We start from the raw sequence: 16,876 nt of genomic DNA, 5'->3' as shown, positions 1-16,876 counted from the left end.
TGTGTCTATGACAGTGGTGACCGGGTGAGGGGCTAAGGATTCGGACTTTGGGTCGTCCGTGGCCAAAGCCAAAGGCAAAGACAAATTCATGTTGCATTTGTAGCTTAAGGATATTATTGTAGCATCCTTTGTGCTCGATGCTTTTTGTTTCAACTTTTTGCATACTTTTATTTCGCATTCAAGTCACCACCCACCACCCACCCCCGCCCCTTCATTCTCCCCCACCAACTCCCACCACAATGCTTTGTTTTTAAAAAGGAAATGAGAAGAAAACCAAGAGAAAAAGAAAATCTCTCACAACAGCAAAAACGAAAAAAAAGAAGAAGAATTGTATGAATGTTAGGATCAAAGTAATGTTGCCCAATGCTCTTTGTATGTGGGCACTGTGGGAACTCTGTCCATAAGCGACTACAAAAATTCCACATGCAGCTACTTCAAAATCATTTGAATATGCTCACTCGAAACTACAATAAATCGAAAAGTGATGTGACAATAAAATTTAATGCGATCACTAAAGAGGCGGATCTAACAATATGAAATGATCGTCTGTTTGCCCCCCAAAAGTATGCAATAGTCAATTAAAGAAACAAATAAGGAATTTTTGATGAGTCTTATCAATAAAATTTGATTCTTCATGGCAAATTTTAACTACTAACTGAAACTAATTAACTTATAACTATCTAAAGAAGGTTCTATATATTGATCAAACAATCCATTTTTCTTTATCCTTTTGCATACTTTAGGGGTATGTTGTCTTAGTTAATGAACAAATTATTGTAGATCTTTACGTCATATTGCCGAAACTCTTCTGTTTAAAAAGAAAACGGTTTCCAAATATTTTGAAAGGAAAGCTCAATTATCTGGACACATTTTGAAAACAAATGATTCGATATTTTATGTATATAAGTATATTATTATTATTATTTATTATTAATTATTATACAAAATAATATAATAACTAACGGGCTAAGAGTGCTAGCTGCTAAGGCCATCGACTCGAGTATATAAGTATATTTCTTTTAAATTGTACATAATAGGTTAAAGGTATCTAAGTTTAGCAATCAAGTAAGTAATTCATCTATTTTGAGATAGTTATTAATTTAAACATGATCTAGGGCTATGAAATGAGTGAACCTTGCCCACTGAAGTATGCAACAAAAATACATAAGTCAAGAAATGAGCTTTTTGAAAAATATTAAGAAATTTTTAAATGTCCTGTGTTAAAAACTTTTCAAGTTACAGATCACTACTTTTCCAGTCTATAAGGGGCAAACTTTAAGGGACAAATTTGTCCCATTTCACGTATCGGTTATCAAATCGTCTTATACCTATATATCAAATCTGTATATATCTGTGGTTTGATTTAACTTTCCCTTCTATAGGAATGCCTACTGTAAGTCTATCTCTTGGCAAAGTTCTTGAGCCCGTTTGCACAGTGTATGCAGAATGGCCAAAAAGGATTCGACACACACACACACACACACACAAACACATACACATACATACATGTATGCATAATGCATGTGGGCATGTAAATGCAAAATAACCCGTATGCCGGCCAGGACCTCTTCCACATCCTTATTTTTTGCTTCTTTTTTGTGTTCTGTGTGAGAGAAATGTGCGAGTTTTAGATTTATTTGTAGTTAAGCATCCAGCACAAAGGGGTAGAGAGGCGGGAGGGGGATGATGATGATGGTGGGGGTAAAATGAAAGAAGGAACTTTTATTTTAATTTTAATGTGGGCGCAATGCCCCGCCTTTACCTCTGCCTTCATCTACATAGACATACGCCTTGACAAAAAAAAAAGGGGAAAAGTTTCATTTTGGGTTTGGTTTTTTCTTCTTTGTTGGGTCCATCTCCATGAAGTGAAGATGGAGGCACGAGCAGGTGCGGATGCTGATAGAGAGTGTGTGTGAGAGAGAGAGAGAGTGGGAATCAAGTCCGAGTTACATTAATGGGCTTGCCGCACTTTTACAAATTGGCTCAATTGCAAGTTTATGCGCCACCTACCACCCGGGTTGTTAAAACTAATGCCGCCATATGTGACCAGGCTCGTTATATCGCCTCACCACTTCACTTGACTTTCCACTCGTCTCTCGACTTGTCGATGTCGATTCCGTTTCCAATGACCATGTGTGCCCCATTGTTACCAAAAAGATGGCAGGGGGGAGCGCAGGGTATCATGGCAAAGAGACAAAGAAAAAAAAAACAAAATTGTATTACACCTCCAAATAACCCAGGGAACAGCAAGGACATGAACATTAAGCGAGTCCTTATTGGTAGCCAAGCACAACCGACAGTGACACCACTCCATCTCCCTCTCTCTCTCTCTCTCTATGTGTGTGTGTGTGACAAGTGATGCGTGTTTTGTTGCGGCCTGTGTCCTTCTTAAGTGATGTCCCTTTTTTTATGGGTTCTGGCCATTTTTTTCATGCTTAATTGAATGGGTCAGGAGGAAATGTTCAATACAATTTTTTTTCTCTTCCTTCTGCCCGCCTGCCTGCGTCTGCCCCCTTTTGGAATTTGCCAATGTGGTTATTGAATATCGAGCACGTTTTGGACCTTTTCCTATTTTTTTTTTTTTGCGTCTGTTCTTTGTAGTCTTTTTTACACATTTTGTTTGCTATTTTTTGTTGTTTTTTTTTGAGCAGAAGAAGTCATTATTAACGTTATCTGTCTCACTCACTTACTCACTCACTTAGTCTCACTTATTATTATGCTTATCCTTACGGTTATTGCCGTTACCATTCCAACTCCAACATCCTGTCCTGTGTGTCCTGTGGCCATTAAAACAAATATGGATCTTAACTATGCCCTGCACGCATCACGAAACTTGACACTTCCAATGTCTCTTCTTCTTCTTTTCTGGCAATGGACTTCCTCTTTTTTTATGGGTTTCATTTTCTTTCCTTTTTATGTTCGATTTGGTTCGATTAAGGGGGGGAAAACGACAAGTTACTGTTCATTTCTTTTCCTTTTTTTTTTTTTAAGTCAAAAGCAAGTAACAGAAATTATTTATGGATATTTGTAGTAGGTGATATTATTTATTTTGACATTCTCATAGCTACATGACTATGAATATATATTTATTTTTTTTTTTAAGGGCTTTTTTTGGGCTGTAACTTTCAGAGTCTAGTTTAGATTTCATCGAAGAAATTCTTCGACATCTTCAAAAAATTTGTCGGCGTAAACCAGTTGGGAATTACAACTAAATGGTGTTTAAATCGAATGCCATATCTAATTGTAAGTATATATCAACCACAGAGCAAACCATTTTTGTGTATATTATAATATATAAGCCGATCTAAGGCTTTTAGATGGCACAACAATTTTGCCAAAGATTTTTTCAATCAAATAATGAAATTTTAAAAGATCCTGTGGCTCAAAAAATGGTTCGAGAAGCAAACATTGTTAATAGATAAGTTTCATATTATAGAGCATATGAAAAGTTATGAATTTGTCGCAAAACCACGAATACATTTGAAGCCTAATGCATACTTTTAGGAGCAAAATTTCCCTTTGAAGCCTAATGCATACTTCAAGAGGCAAAGTTTCCCATTAACCCACCTACCTAGATAATCACGACGTTTAAATATTTAGTATTAAGACAAATTGCACAGCGGCCACAAGTTTTGCGCCTATTTGACTCATAGAATTAAGATGATTCGATTGCAGGGTATATTTGATCTATAACATTTTCTTTTCTGGCTAGTAGCTATTAAAAATATTTAGCACCCCATTGCTGGTTCTTTATTTTAGTCACCCTTCAAAGTGAAATATCATAAAATAATAGAAAAAATAAACTAAAAACGAATACCAAAAGACATAACGAAGTGTTGCTACACTACCCATTGATATTTATTTGACAGGAAGCAATTTCGTCTACCAAAAACTACAACTTTTAAGCCGATGAGAGAGATTTTATATAATAACTCTTGAAAGTTTAGACTAATAATAACCCCCACTAGGCAATCGGAGCTCATTCAGTTTGAAGTTGCCCAACGTGGAGTACAAAGAAATTGGACTACATCAAGTGAGGGTAGATAAATGCTTCGTTTTGCCTCTTTATTTTTTTGCACAACTCTATAAAAAAATAGCAGACTCACATCTGATCTAGAAAAACAAATCATAAAACGCGGATTACAGCTCCCATGTGTGTTGTCTCGCCTGTCGTTTAGCACTTGGACTTACTTTATGCCTTATGACCAAAACGTGAGGGGTTGATATAAGAACAACAACAACAACAACAGGATATGTGAAAATGCTTTACAGGGTGGAGGTCGAAAGGAATAAAAAAATGTTTAACAAATTGAGATGTTGTTTTGTGATTTTTAAAAATTAAAGCATACTTTTGGGTTTTCAAATTTGAAAAAGTGCCAAAAAAAACAACCACTTTAAATGGACTCCTTATCGCTGTCAAGGTCAAGTACACTTCTTGCCACTTAAATAGGCACACTCTGTATTTAGATATTGATCGATCAGCGTGACGACCTTACCCGATAGTAGCCAGATTTCTGGGAATATAACATATATTCTTAACCAATCTGAAATTGTAATCGCAACTTTAAAACAAGGCCCCATTTGCTTTCAGCATCAATATCCAGTTATTTGGCGAATTAGGCGTATCTTAGATCTCAACGGCCATGAGTGTGAGAGCTTGAAGATTGAAATTCGAAAGCAAAGTTCATATTCTTCTAATTTAAGTATTTTTATTAAATAACCCCAAGAAATTGGAATTAAAAATGGCCTAGCTATGAGTAAAAATGAATTTTTCTACAGAATTTTTAGCTCGAGGTATGCTTAAAGTGGTGAGTGAGATGACATTGAAATGAGAGAAAATTGAAAATCCACTACCTATCTAAAGAAAGGGAGGGAAGAGGGTAGGAAATATCAACCTACAATGTGAAATACTTAACCTCAAGAGGGAAAAAGTTAATGCCAGCACTTGATATAGGAATATCTTGACATTTATGACTAACTGGCTGAATGGTTGACTTACTGACTGACTAAATGAATGAAACTTCCACATAACATTACATATATTTGTCTTTGTTTGAAGTGTGTGTGCGTGTGTGTGTGTGTGTGTGAGCAATGGTGTACTTTCACACACTTGAAGTGCTAGTGACAAGGGTATTTGACATAAATTCGCGTAGTTTTTGCTCAGTTTTGACACATGTCACTCTAAAACGGATCTCTCTGCTTCCCTCTTTTGGGTACTTGGACCCATACGCGTGACAAATGACTTGGCCCCTGGTGTTTATTTTTATCCTCAGCGGAGCTTAAACAAAATGTCCAACCCAGACACACACACACACACATGGACACATGGAGACATGGAGACATATATGCCTCAAGCTAATAAATAATAAACAATCCTTTCGGCCTACCTGTCCTGGGGTAGGACCCATCCACTTTCCTTAGCCTTGTTGGATCCTTGTTGTTGTATCCTCCTGTTTGTTGTTTTTTCTTTTATTCATTGTTGTTGTTGTTGTTGTGTTCCATCGTGTCGCTCTCTGAGTCTGAGGTTGAGGTTGACAAATGTGTCAGAATGCAAATCCGCAACAATTAAAAGAAAAATCAACACAAAAGCTGACAGCGAACCGAAGCAGAGGAAAAAGCGGCAGCAACAGCGACAGCTTCAACTTCAGCATCAGCCTTTCTACTTTTTTTCTACCTGTCACCCCTCACCCCTCCACCATCATCTCGCATCACCTTCATTTGCTGCTTGTTGGATTTCTTCGCTTGTCGTTTTACCCACTTGGCGTTTATATTTACACAAAATCTTTTGCCAGCAAAGGGATATTTTTCCATTGTTGCTTGAGTCCAGTTTCTGTCAGTAGAGAAAAGGCTTCATAATTGTCACCATTCAACATTTGTTTTTATTTTGTTGTTCGGGGGTGGCTTCACATGGGCCGCGCTTCGCGGTGTTCCATTCTGGGTAGGTAAAACGAATGGACACTTGAACGCCTTTTGTTTCTAACTACTTCTTGCACTTGAGCAACAGAAAATCGTTTATTTATTTACTCTTCTCGCGCCTCTGGCACTCACTCTCTATTTTTTTTTTTTAATTGGCACTTTCTTAGCATTGCGTAATGACCACATTTGAAAGGAAACTGTGGTCCTGCCATCGATTTGGCCTAATGATAAGCATACAAAGCAATCTTCACTTTCTGCAGGCGAATTCACAAAGGTTTTTCGAGAATTCACTGAATAACTTCTGGCGCTCTATGGGAAATTTAGATTTATATTACAAATATGGAGTTTTGTAACTTAAATGCACTCGCATTTATAATTCACAACTGGTTTAAGCGAGTAGTAGTAGCAGGAGCTCTCGACCTAGAGATGCTTTAGCTCTAATATAATCTCGTTTAGACATTGCACTTAAGAAAGTTAACAATTATTTTGAAATTAGCTTCAGTTTATTTCTGTTATAAGTTTGTCAAGCAGAAAGCTAAAACTAAAATTAAAAGAAATTTATAAAAAGAACTTCATCTTTTATATTGCAGAAGGACTTCTGCAATCTGGCCGAGAGTGAATGATCAGCAGAACAAGAGAAGTGAACATTGACCATATAAAGAATGTTAGGGGATATGAGATGGTAGCAGAATGAGGTAGGTCTTGAGGTGTTTTGATTTGATTTTCTGTTGTCCAGAGGGCTGATGGCTGATGGGTTCAAGATGAATCTTTGTCGGCTCAACGATCTCTGCGTTCGATGTTAGGCGGTTAGCATCTGACACAATTTTCAGGGTTTTGTTCTAGAAACGTTGAATCGTAGTCTAGACCTAACCGAGGTGCCCCTTAATTTCAAGTACTAGTTGTAAAATCTTACTTTACGTTAGGATTCGCTATTGATTATATATCTATTTATCGTCATGACTCTCCAAAGTAAAGGACACATTTTAAGTTCCACTTATTTCTGCAGCTTTGTATACTAAAATAATTTGTAACTCTTGCAGATATGAAGTCGATGGCTCTAAAAGTTGCAGATTATTTTACAAGTTGTTTAGTAATTACTAACTAATTTAAGTTTTAGGTTTTGAACTGAAAGCGAATCTTAAATGAACAAATTCGGTGGGAGGCAAAAATGTTACAAGGACAAATAATTAAGTATATTATAGTATAAAGACTAACGAATCTATTCAAGTTTATGCAATACTAATATAAGTTGATTGTAGTTGATTTAGAATACTTTGATGGATATTAATAAAATAAGTACCTACCTACATACATACATACTGTAAAATAAAAGATGGATATAGAACAGCTTGCAATACTTTCAAAGTCAACGAAATCTGATGAGATTGAATAAGTTATGACAATAATATTATCATCTAGATTCTAGACAATATATTTATGGTATCTTTTTAATGATTTTTAGTGTGATGTGATTTCTAATTGAATTAGTAAAGATTTTGATTGGTGTTTTTACCTGTAAATGTAAGTAATTTATATTTCGATTTAAGAACTTAACAGAAATTGCTTATACGTTGCTCATTGGTTGCTCTTAGAATGGGACAGAGAACACTTTTGGTTGGCCAGAATGTGTTCTGTATTTGTTTTCTTTTTCGTTCTCTCTTTCGTTCTTTATTTTTTGCCATCCTTTTTTTTTGCTCGGGTTGATATAGTAATCGACCACAGGCGTATAATAATTCTTGTGGTTTCATAATTCAAACCACACACACACACACACACAGACGCACAGCAAGGGCATAGGCATAGGCGCACACCCGTTCAATGTTCGAGGTATGCGCAACCGCCAAACAAATTTAGACAGAGGGGAGAACTGAGAACCACCACCAAAAGCGATATCATCTCACCTCGACTTGCTTGTTGTGTTTTAGCTAGTGTAAACCGCAAAATGGAGTAGGAGTAAAGGGACTAGATGTGCGATTGCGACTGGGGGTGGGGTGTGAGGGTGGGTGGGTGGGTGTGTTATGGGAAAGGAGGGTTGAATCCTAATCCTTGCCCACTCTACAACGTCAAAAAAGAAACGCGAGAAAACTCCGCCTGCACCAAGAAGTATTTTCTTCTATATTCTTTCGCAATTTTTTGGTTCCTTCCACTCACTCAAGGAACAAGGCGATAAGGCAAGACGGTCGGTGGGTGGGTGGGTGGTTCGGTGGGTGCTTGGGTACTTGGGTACTTGGGTGGTTTAGGTTCCTCCTATAGACTATAATATGTACATACATATGTATATAGGTATATGTATATATTTTTTTGGCCGCAAATGGCAGCCGCAAGATTTCATCTCTCTCCTTCTTTCTCTCGCTCGCTATCTCCTTCTTTCTTCAGCTCTGTCACTCTTTCGCTCTAGCTATTCCACTCTAACTCTGCTGTCGCTGCTGCTGGGTCTAAGTCTATCTCTCTTGCTCTCTGGTTAGCTAGAGGTCTAGCCGCAAAAGCCGCGTTGGTTTCATTTTTTCCGTTTTTCCATGTCTTCGTTGCGTTTTTTTTTCCCTTCTTCCTTCTCTTCGGTTTACTTTTTTTTTGAGATTTTTTCCTTGAGTCAATTCCAAGATGGAAGCTGTTTTGGGGGTTGCGCCAAATTCAACTCAAAAAATTTGCCTTAGACACGTTTTTATTTTTCTTCCATTTCCATCAGCCGCCGCCGCCACCGCCGACGCTGCTTCAGTCGTCGTCGTCGTCGTCGTCGTCGTCGTTGTCGTCTTCCATCCATCCAAGAATGAGCATAAGGTGCGAGCACCCTCAAAAAATTGAGCGATTTTTTTTCCCATCTTGGCCTTCCTCTCGTTCTCTCTCTTTCTCTCTTTCGGGAGCGCTCTCTGTCTGGTCTCTGCCATGAAGAAGCTGGAACTTTGGATTGCCTTTGGTTTGGGTTTGGGTTTGAGTTTGGGGTTAGGCCAGGCCAAAACCAAAACCATACCAGACCAAGCCAGACCAGACCAGACCAGACCAAGACCAGACCAACTTGAAGACATCGTTGCGGCCGTCGTTTCTGGGCCGCTTGTGGTGTAGTTGACGTTTTCTGGTTTCGGTTTCGGTTTTGGGCTCTGCCAGCGTTGACGCTGCCGCTGCTGCTGCTGCTGGCGCTGACTCTGCTGCTGTTGGAGTAAAGTTGGGCAAAAAAAAAAAAAAGAAGAAAAACCGAAGAAACCACTGCTACTGGTTCTCGCGGTAAATGTTAAGCCAAGGAAAAAAGAATTTTATAGCCAGCCAAATAACAACACGAAGGCGGGGAAAAGCTTCGCCATTCAGCCAGCATCTTATGCTCGTCCTTCTTACCCATCTCCAACAACCTCTTCTTCTTCTTCTTCGGTTTTCCCTCTGATTATGATGAGGTGGCAGGCGGCAGACGGCAGAAGGCTTCGTCGTTGCCGTCGTCGTCGTCGTCGTCGTCGCTGCCGGCGTCGACATTGCCATCGTTGCCAACCGCTCGTAGTGGTCGCGTTCATGGTTACCGCAAAAAAATAGTTTAATATCTCCGTGTCGTTTGATTCGATCGCCAGGGTCCAGGCCTCCAGACCGACCCCACTCACACCCTTTCGAAATAAAACACAAATCAACAAAGTTTATTCTTCTAATTCAAGTGCGTATGTCGATCCGCGTCCATCGCAGTTTATGTGTGTGTGTTTTTGTGTGTGAGTGCATGTGTGTGTGTGTGTAAAATATTTGAAATAAAATATCCCAATTATTATAAAAAATGTTTTTTTGAAAGTGGCCTCTGCTTTAATTTTGTGATACTAAAGAAAAAGAAGAGAAATATCTAACGATTCAAGTGCTAAAAGTGTTATTTTTGCTGTCATCTGCCATCAATCAGTCAATCGTTGAAATGTAAGTCTATCGAAAGATCTATCATTCGAGTGTCGCAAATCAATGGAATTTAATTGGATTTATTTGAAGTTTTGAGTTCAAAGCAAATTCTTAGCCTCAGCGAAAGTGATCAATAAATGTAGCATACTTATCAGCTGCATCCAAAGTTTTGGAGATCGCTCATCTTAAGAGATGGGAAATGAGTAAGAAAGAGGTTATTGAGAGAAAGTTGGAATAGAACCTTATTTAAACTCATCCAAAAGTCAATTTCTACAATCCCCAAGGATTATTTTTGAAATAAAAGGAAGTCAAAACTTTGTGTGGGTTTCCCAATGTATAATTTCAGAAATTTTGCAATTTGCATTTCTTATTTAAAACATTCCAAAAATGACAAACAGAGCCTCAAGTAAATCGCAGCATATTTAAAGAAGATGTAAAAATATATACCTTTAGGTCAGTTATTAGGGAATAAAAAACTGTTAGTCGTTTTTCTTTATTATTCAAATGGTCAGTGGGTGATCTAGAGCTGTAAAATGGGGAAATTTTGCCCTCCAAACTATGTAATTAGCAGTTCAAGAATTAGTTTTTAATATCTACTGTAGTTAAAAAGTAATTCTCAAAGCAAAAATTGCTTATAAACCATTTAAAAGTTGCAAGGAATACGAAAAGTTATAAATTTCTTAAAAACAATAAAAACCTTTCCAACCAATTGCCTATTTAAGGGGGCAAAGTTTTCTTTATTTCAAAGATTCTATGACTCAAAACTGAATTAATAGTTTCTTTCAATTATGGTGGTTACTTTATTATGGTTATTTCAATGGTTTATTGTGACAGTTTTTCATCAAAGTTTTCATCTTCTCGAAGAAGGCTGATTTTTCTTTAGTTTTTTTAGATATTCTATTTTTTTTTTTGGAACTTTCTTAGAATTATTTCTATCCGTTTGGTTGCTTTGTCCAGGAAACCGATCTTGATTCAATGTTTAATGTATTTTTTTTCTCGCATTTTGCCAATATTTCAATTTGCAATTCAAAGCTTATTTAGGTGAAATATTTCAAATTTGTTACTAAATATGTTTTACAATATTTTAAAGTTATTGTTAACCAAAGCTCACACAGCTCAGAGTTATTGTTGTTGTTGTTGTTCTCTTTCGGTTTACTACATCATAGGACACACTTCATAAAAAGACCCTAAAAAATCCTTGAAAAATGGCATTATTGTCCTTTTTAAGCATTCTTTTTTGGAGTCTGATGTCAACGATCGGTAATGGTTTGAACTGTTACCTTGATCGTGCCACAGATCATGCTCTTGTAATCAAATTGTGTGTGTGTGTGTGTGTGTATGTCTATAGGATGTAGCACATGTGTGTTCAGGGTGCACACTTGTCGCTCAGCTCAAACCAAAATATATATGTATATATAGAATCATTTTGCATCCGAATTTTGCCCCAATTGTTGTGTCTCCTGTCTGTGGCCACATATGTCGCCACATAGTCGAAACAACAACAAAAAAAAAATTTATATAAAAAAAAGAGAGAATTTAAATGAAAAAAAAAAGAAAACAACAAACAAACAAACAAACGGAAGTTGTAGAAAAACGAGTACATATAGCCGGCAGTTTGCTGATATACATATACATACATATATATACATATATATATATATGGATATGCACAAATAGTTGACTGAATAAATGATTTTTTATTTATATTTCAGGTGTGTATGGATGATGGAAATAAATGTGCGTGTGTGTGTGTGTGTGTGTGTGCGTGTGTCTGTACATATTTCTGACAATTTTTTCTTCATTGTTTTTTTGGGTGGCCAATACATACAAACAAACAGATGGCAACAGCTGGTCGATTCGATTATATTTTTTATTTAAATACGTTTTTTTACTCTTTCACTCGTTTTGTTTTTTTCCATTTTTCGCATCTTAGTTAATCAGCTGTAATCCATCGTTAATTCTTCACCCCCCTCTATAGCCATCCAAACACTCATTATGGTTATGATTTTTTAATATTTAATTGAGCTGCTCTCACCGAGTCCAACTTAAATGCAATTTGTACGCAAAGGTGTGCGGTTCAGAATCCAAAATTCCCATCAACCCATCATCAGTTGGTCGAGTTAAAGTGCAATAATAATAGTAATAATGAAAATAAGCTAGTGAAAACTCTTAGATAATTGAATTAGTTAAACGTGCAAGTTAATTGTGTTTTATGTTGTTCTCTAAAAAAAGTAAACTTCATAATGTTCAAAATTGTTGATAAGTGATCGTCTTCTGTGTGTATTTTGTTAGCCAGGTTAACTAGTTTCTATTATTGTTCATGTAAGTTTATGTGTTTATCAATTGCCTAAAAAGAGCATCCACTTAACATTGGTAAATTTCTCTTGATAATAATATGATGAAGCTTATCTACTCTATGCATTTTAGCCTGAACGAATGTAATTTGCAGCTTTAATGGAAGTTTTATGTCAATTACAGCTTAGCGGTTGCTTGGAATTTTTGATTTTAGTGTGCTGATCCTTAAAGTATGCCTCGGATATACAAAGATAATTACAAAAAATCATCAAAGAAGTAAGATAAGATTACCTAAAATATCTCTTTTGAGGTAAAAGTCTTTCAATGCTTTCTTATGTTGTAAGAATAAACTTGATTGATAATATAAATTAATGTTGTAAAATGGCAAGATAATGCAAATCGTCTTAAAAGCTTCAAAGGTTATTAACTAAATCATCAAAAGTCAAGTCCCAAATTAGAATAAAGCACAGATTCAGAATCAGAACACTAAATTTGGTAAACAACATTAGTAAAACTGAAATATAGTTACTTAAATTCAAGTGTCTATTTGTAATCTGTATATTACAATCAACTCTGCACTGCATACTTTAAGGGATAAAGTTCCCAAAGATCCGTCTATGAATCTATAAAGGCAATTTCTGCATCATTTTGAACTATTAAAGTTCGAAGGTTACCCATTGAATACACCGATATATATCGCTAATAGTTATACGATTTCAAATTGTTAGTATTTAATTATTTTAGAACAAGTTTCATTAGTGAAGAAAAACAATTTTTTGTTAAAAGTCTTTTTCAATCTATATAGATAGAAAAATATAAGTTTTCGAGGCGAACCATTTATCATATCAGAATTTAAATTGACTAAAAAACTTAATAAAATTTCAAATATAATTAATACCATTTTGTCAAAGTATTTATAAATTTTTTTTCCGATCTTTTGTATTCCAATTAAAGATGATCGTATCGGTAAAAGTGTAAAACTTGATGCAAAATATTGTGAATAGAAATCGTCGAAAGATTTCATTTGCATAGATAGAGTGTTGCAATAATGCACATATCTGCTGAGGTCAGTTCGACCACCTCCAATCAACAGCAGCAGCATCAGCAGCAGCAGCAACAGCACAATCCATCAGCAACAGCAACAGCAGCAGCAGCGACAACAACAACAACAAGCACAACGCCGATCACGACGGGCAGCAATACAAAGCGACGCAATGCAGAGACAAATAACAACAACAACAACAATAATAATAATAACAATAATAATAATAACTCGAATGCAAAAACAAAACCCGTGGACACTAGTCCATATTTAACACCCGAAAATCTAATAGAGCGCACTGTCGATGTCCTTTTAGCCGAACATCCCGGCGAGCTAGTGAAAACAGGATCACCTCATGTGGTAAGTGCAAGTTTCTTTCAACTATTTTGCAACTAATTTGCAACTATTCTGACTTCCATTTCCAATTTGATAGGTCTGCACGACATTGCCCACACATTGGCGCTCGAACAAGACCCTGCCGATTGCCTTTAAAGTGCTTGCCCTGGGCGAGGTCATGGACGGGACCATTGTGACCATACGAGCGGGCAACGATGAGAACTTTTGCGGTGAATTACGCAATTGCACGGCCGTGATGAAGAATCAGGTGGCCAAGTTCAATGATTTGCGTTTTGTGGGCCGAAGTGGCAGAGGTAAGTGAGAGCAAAAGTTTTCATCAAGAATAAGTTTTTTCTTTTCTGTATGAACATGAAATATTCTCAAGAAATCGTGGTAGGTCTTTAAATTAAAGTAATCATTGTAGACAAAACTTGTCTGTAGCTCTCTCAAATTCACAAATGACCCAACAACTTTATATAAAAATCAGAATTTCTATTGTTGTTTTTTTTTTTTTTTTCTTTGGTCTACAACTTCTTGAAAGCGTATTTTGAGTGTATTTATAATTTGAAGGATTTTAGAAAATGTTGCAGCTAAACATTGAGAACTTTTGTTCAAATGCACCTGTAGAAATATAGACAAATGTTGATTGGAAGTCAAAAAGAATCAGAGGTTCTCATAAAAAACCCCACACGTACTAGTCTAGTGACCCCCATTGTATGTTGAGGTTTTGGGTCTATTGGATTACAATATCAAATACTTGAGTTTAGAATGCCAAACATATTCATTAACACAATATTACAACATACAAAATTGGTTTCTCTGTTTATACACTATTCAAGTATTTTCTAGTAAGGAAATAGTTTTCAAATTTACTTTATAGTTCACTCTATAAATAAGATTTGGATATAATCTCTATTCTCTGATGACATAAATTACCTTGTCAGTCATTAACAAATCTCAATTCTTTATTGTTTATTGGGGGTAATAGATGATCGCCAAATAGTACTTAGTACGATTCCTCTTTAACTTATCATTTGCGGGATACACTTTCTTCCCTACCCCGTCCTCATCGTGATTGAAAGGTCCTTTGATATACTATTACCCATAAGAAAATGTAGCCGATAAGTAACATGAAAGATCCGACATTAAAAAGTTATTTCTCTTGTGGTTAATAGTTTTTTGGCAACATTTTTTATTGATATGAAACCTAATTAATATTGACCTCAACCCTCAAACAAAGGGTAAGGCAAGTAAGGCAGCTACTTTGAGTTAGCTATAGAGAAGCACTTTTGGTTTTCCGGACTTACCTCAAAGAATATGCAACTTTTAGTGGTCAATGCGTCTGTCTCTGTCACAGGACATTGAAAATTAAATTGATTGCTTCGCGTTTAGCCTGACATGTCACAGTTGCAGGTCGAGACGAACTCTCCAACTAACATCATCGTCATCATTCTCATTGTCATCGTCATCATCTTCATCATTATTGTTCCCCTTCAATGGCCTGAAGATTCGAAGCGGTGCCAAGCGATGACATCGTCAACGTTATCTTAGCATATTGCCCAGACATAGACTTCGTTTTCCTTCTCAATTTTTTGTTGTTTTCTTTTTTTTTTTTTTTGGGTAGATGTTTTTTCTTTCCTTTTGGGTTCTGCTCAAGCAAGAAATAAGATAAGTAGTCTGTAGTTAATTTTTATATGTCTATACTGAAGGGCGAGTGGGAGGGGGATGGGGAGGGGCAGGAGGTGGCGTCTTGACAGTTGTCAATTTCGCGTTGGCAGTTTGTACTTCTTTTGGGCTTGGCCTTTGCTACTTGGGCCTCCCCCCCCTCCTCAGCGCTGCCCTTCTTCTCGTCGTGGCGTCATGGCGTTATTGCTGTTCATTTCGTCAATTTATCACGAACGCAATTTAAAAATCAAATCGAGGGTGACAGACAACATACTGTGATAGAATTTTTTTTTTTTCCTCACCCATGATTGCTACCATGAGTGCAAGGGCACTTGGCGGGAGGAGGTACTGGGATCCAAATTAAATCAGCGTAACTGTTTATTCAAATCCCCAAACATGGCTAACAACAAGGGCGACGGACGACGGACGACGACTAGAGGCAACTTTTACTTTTTTTTTTTGCTCTCTCTCGTCAAGATATTTTTCTTTTTCATTTTCTTTCGTCAATTTTTTTGTTTTTTTTTTTCTTTCTTTCCTTTGCATTTCTGGTCAAAGGTTCAAATGGCGGCGGGGATGACGAGAAGAGGAGGGGGTGAGTGGGGTGGGTGGGGGTGGTGGGCATGGTCTATCCATGTTTAAGTGCGCGCTTTGCCGCGGCATTTGACAATTTGCTCATTAAGTTTGTCTGGACCCACCCCTGCCTCTGATTTTTTTTCTTTCTGTTTTTTCTTTTTTGGGGTTCAAGCGAGACCGTTCACCCCCATTCCCGCCTCCCCATCGACCGTCGACCTCTCCAGCCTCTTTCTCCACCCTCTTTCTCTCTCTTTTGCTACGCATCTCAACTTCCTTTCGTCATTCATTCTTGTTGGCATTTTTAAACGTTTCAAGTGGCAAATAATTCCTTGGGATTTACTTTCAAATCTTTTTTTAAACATTTGATTATGGGACAACAACAACAAGAACAACAACAGCAGCAGCAAAGGGACCTTTTTTCTTCTTCTTTTTTCTTCTGAAATTTCCTTTCATTTTCTCCCTACTAATTACCGTTTGAAAAAGGCGTTATCCAACAACAACAAGAACAAAATTTCTATTCGACAAATTTGTTATTCCTTTCCTCTCCTCCTCTTCTACCCCCCTTGATCAACAACTTTCTATCCGGTTACAGGTCTTTTTTTTTTCTTTTTGCCCATTTTGTTTTAAAAGGATTACATGGGTCAAGTGCCTCAACCCAATTTTTGCTTTTCTGTTATATTTGCTTAATTTCAATTAGTAAACAAATTCCAAATCCATTGTAATAGAGGCAACCAAAAAAAAAAAAAAAAAGCACAGAAAAAATTGTAATTTGTTGTTTTTTCTGCCATTTACAACTAATGCTACTTGCAGTTGTCAAGACTGCAGACTCAAACATATATACTCCACCCCACCCCACCCTTCAGAATATTTGCCATTCCCAACTCCTCTCGATAAGCTGTAATGTGCAAAGGGAATGAGTTCAATTCACAGAATCCGAGGGTTGACTATACATGTGACCTTTGAAGTAGGTTCCTTTCATTCGAATCTAAGGAACCTTTTTCTTATAATCTTCAAAATTTCAAATTGATTGAAAAATTTACACATTGAGGCTTTCAAATGAAACTTTGAATGAGTTAACATGGAGCTAATAGAATCAGATATAACTAAAATAAATCATAGATCTGGTGGCCAATTGCCAACTAAATGGATATTAAAAAGATTTTATAGATTGAATTTTTTATTTACATATGCTTG

The 16,876-nt window shown here is 36.7% G+C and overlaps 1 protein-coding gene across 1 annotated transcript in view; it reads left to right on the top strand.

Annotated features, from left to right (window-relative positions):
* Positions 1 to 13,085: 13,085 nt before the first annotated feature.
* LOC6641336 (mucin-5AC) overlaps positions 13,086 to 16,876 on the top strand; it is a 29,036-nt gene continuing 25,245 nt past the window's right edge. The window contains exons 1-2 of the mRNA XM_047011192.1: positions 13,086 to 13,468; positions 13,542 to 13,758. Of these exons, the coding sequence (XP_046867148.1) occupies positions 13,115 to 13,468; positions 13,542 to 13,758 (571 nt within the window). The 5' untranslated portion in view covers positions 13,086 to 13,114. The remainder of the gene's footprint in view (positions 13,469 to 13,541; positions 13,759 to 16,876) is intronic.

The sequence above is a fragment of the Drosophila willistoni genome (assembly GCF_018902025.1).
Source record: "Drosophila willistoni isolate 14030-0811.24 chromosome XL unlocalized genomic scaffold, UCI_dwil_1.1 Seg141, whole genome shotgun sequence".
NCBI classification, from domain to species: Eukaryota; Metazoa; Arthropoda; class Insecta; order Diptera; family Drosophilidae; genus Drosophila; species Drosophila willistoni.
The sequence above is the reverse complement of the archived record's forward strand: the minus strand, read 5'-3'. Positions and strand labels throughout refer to the sequence as shown.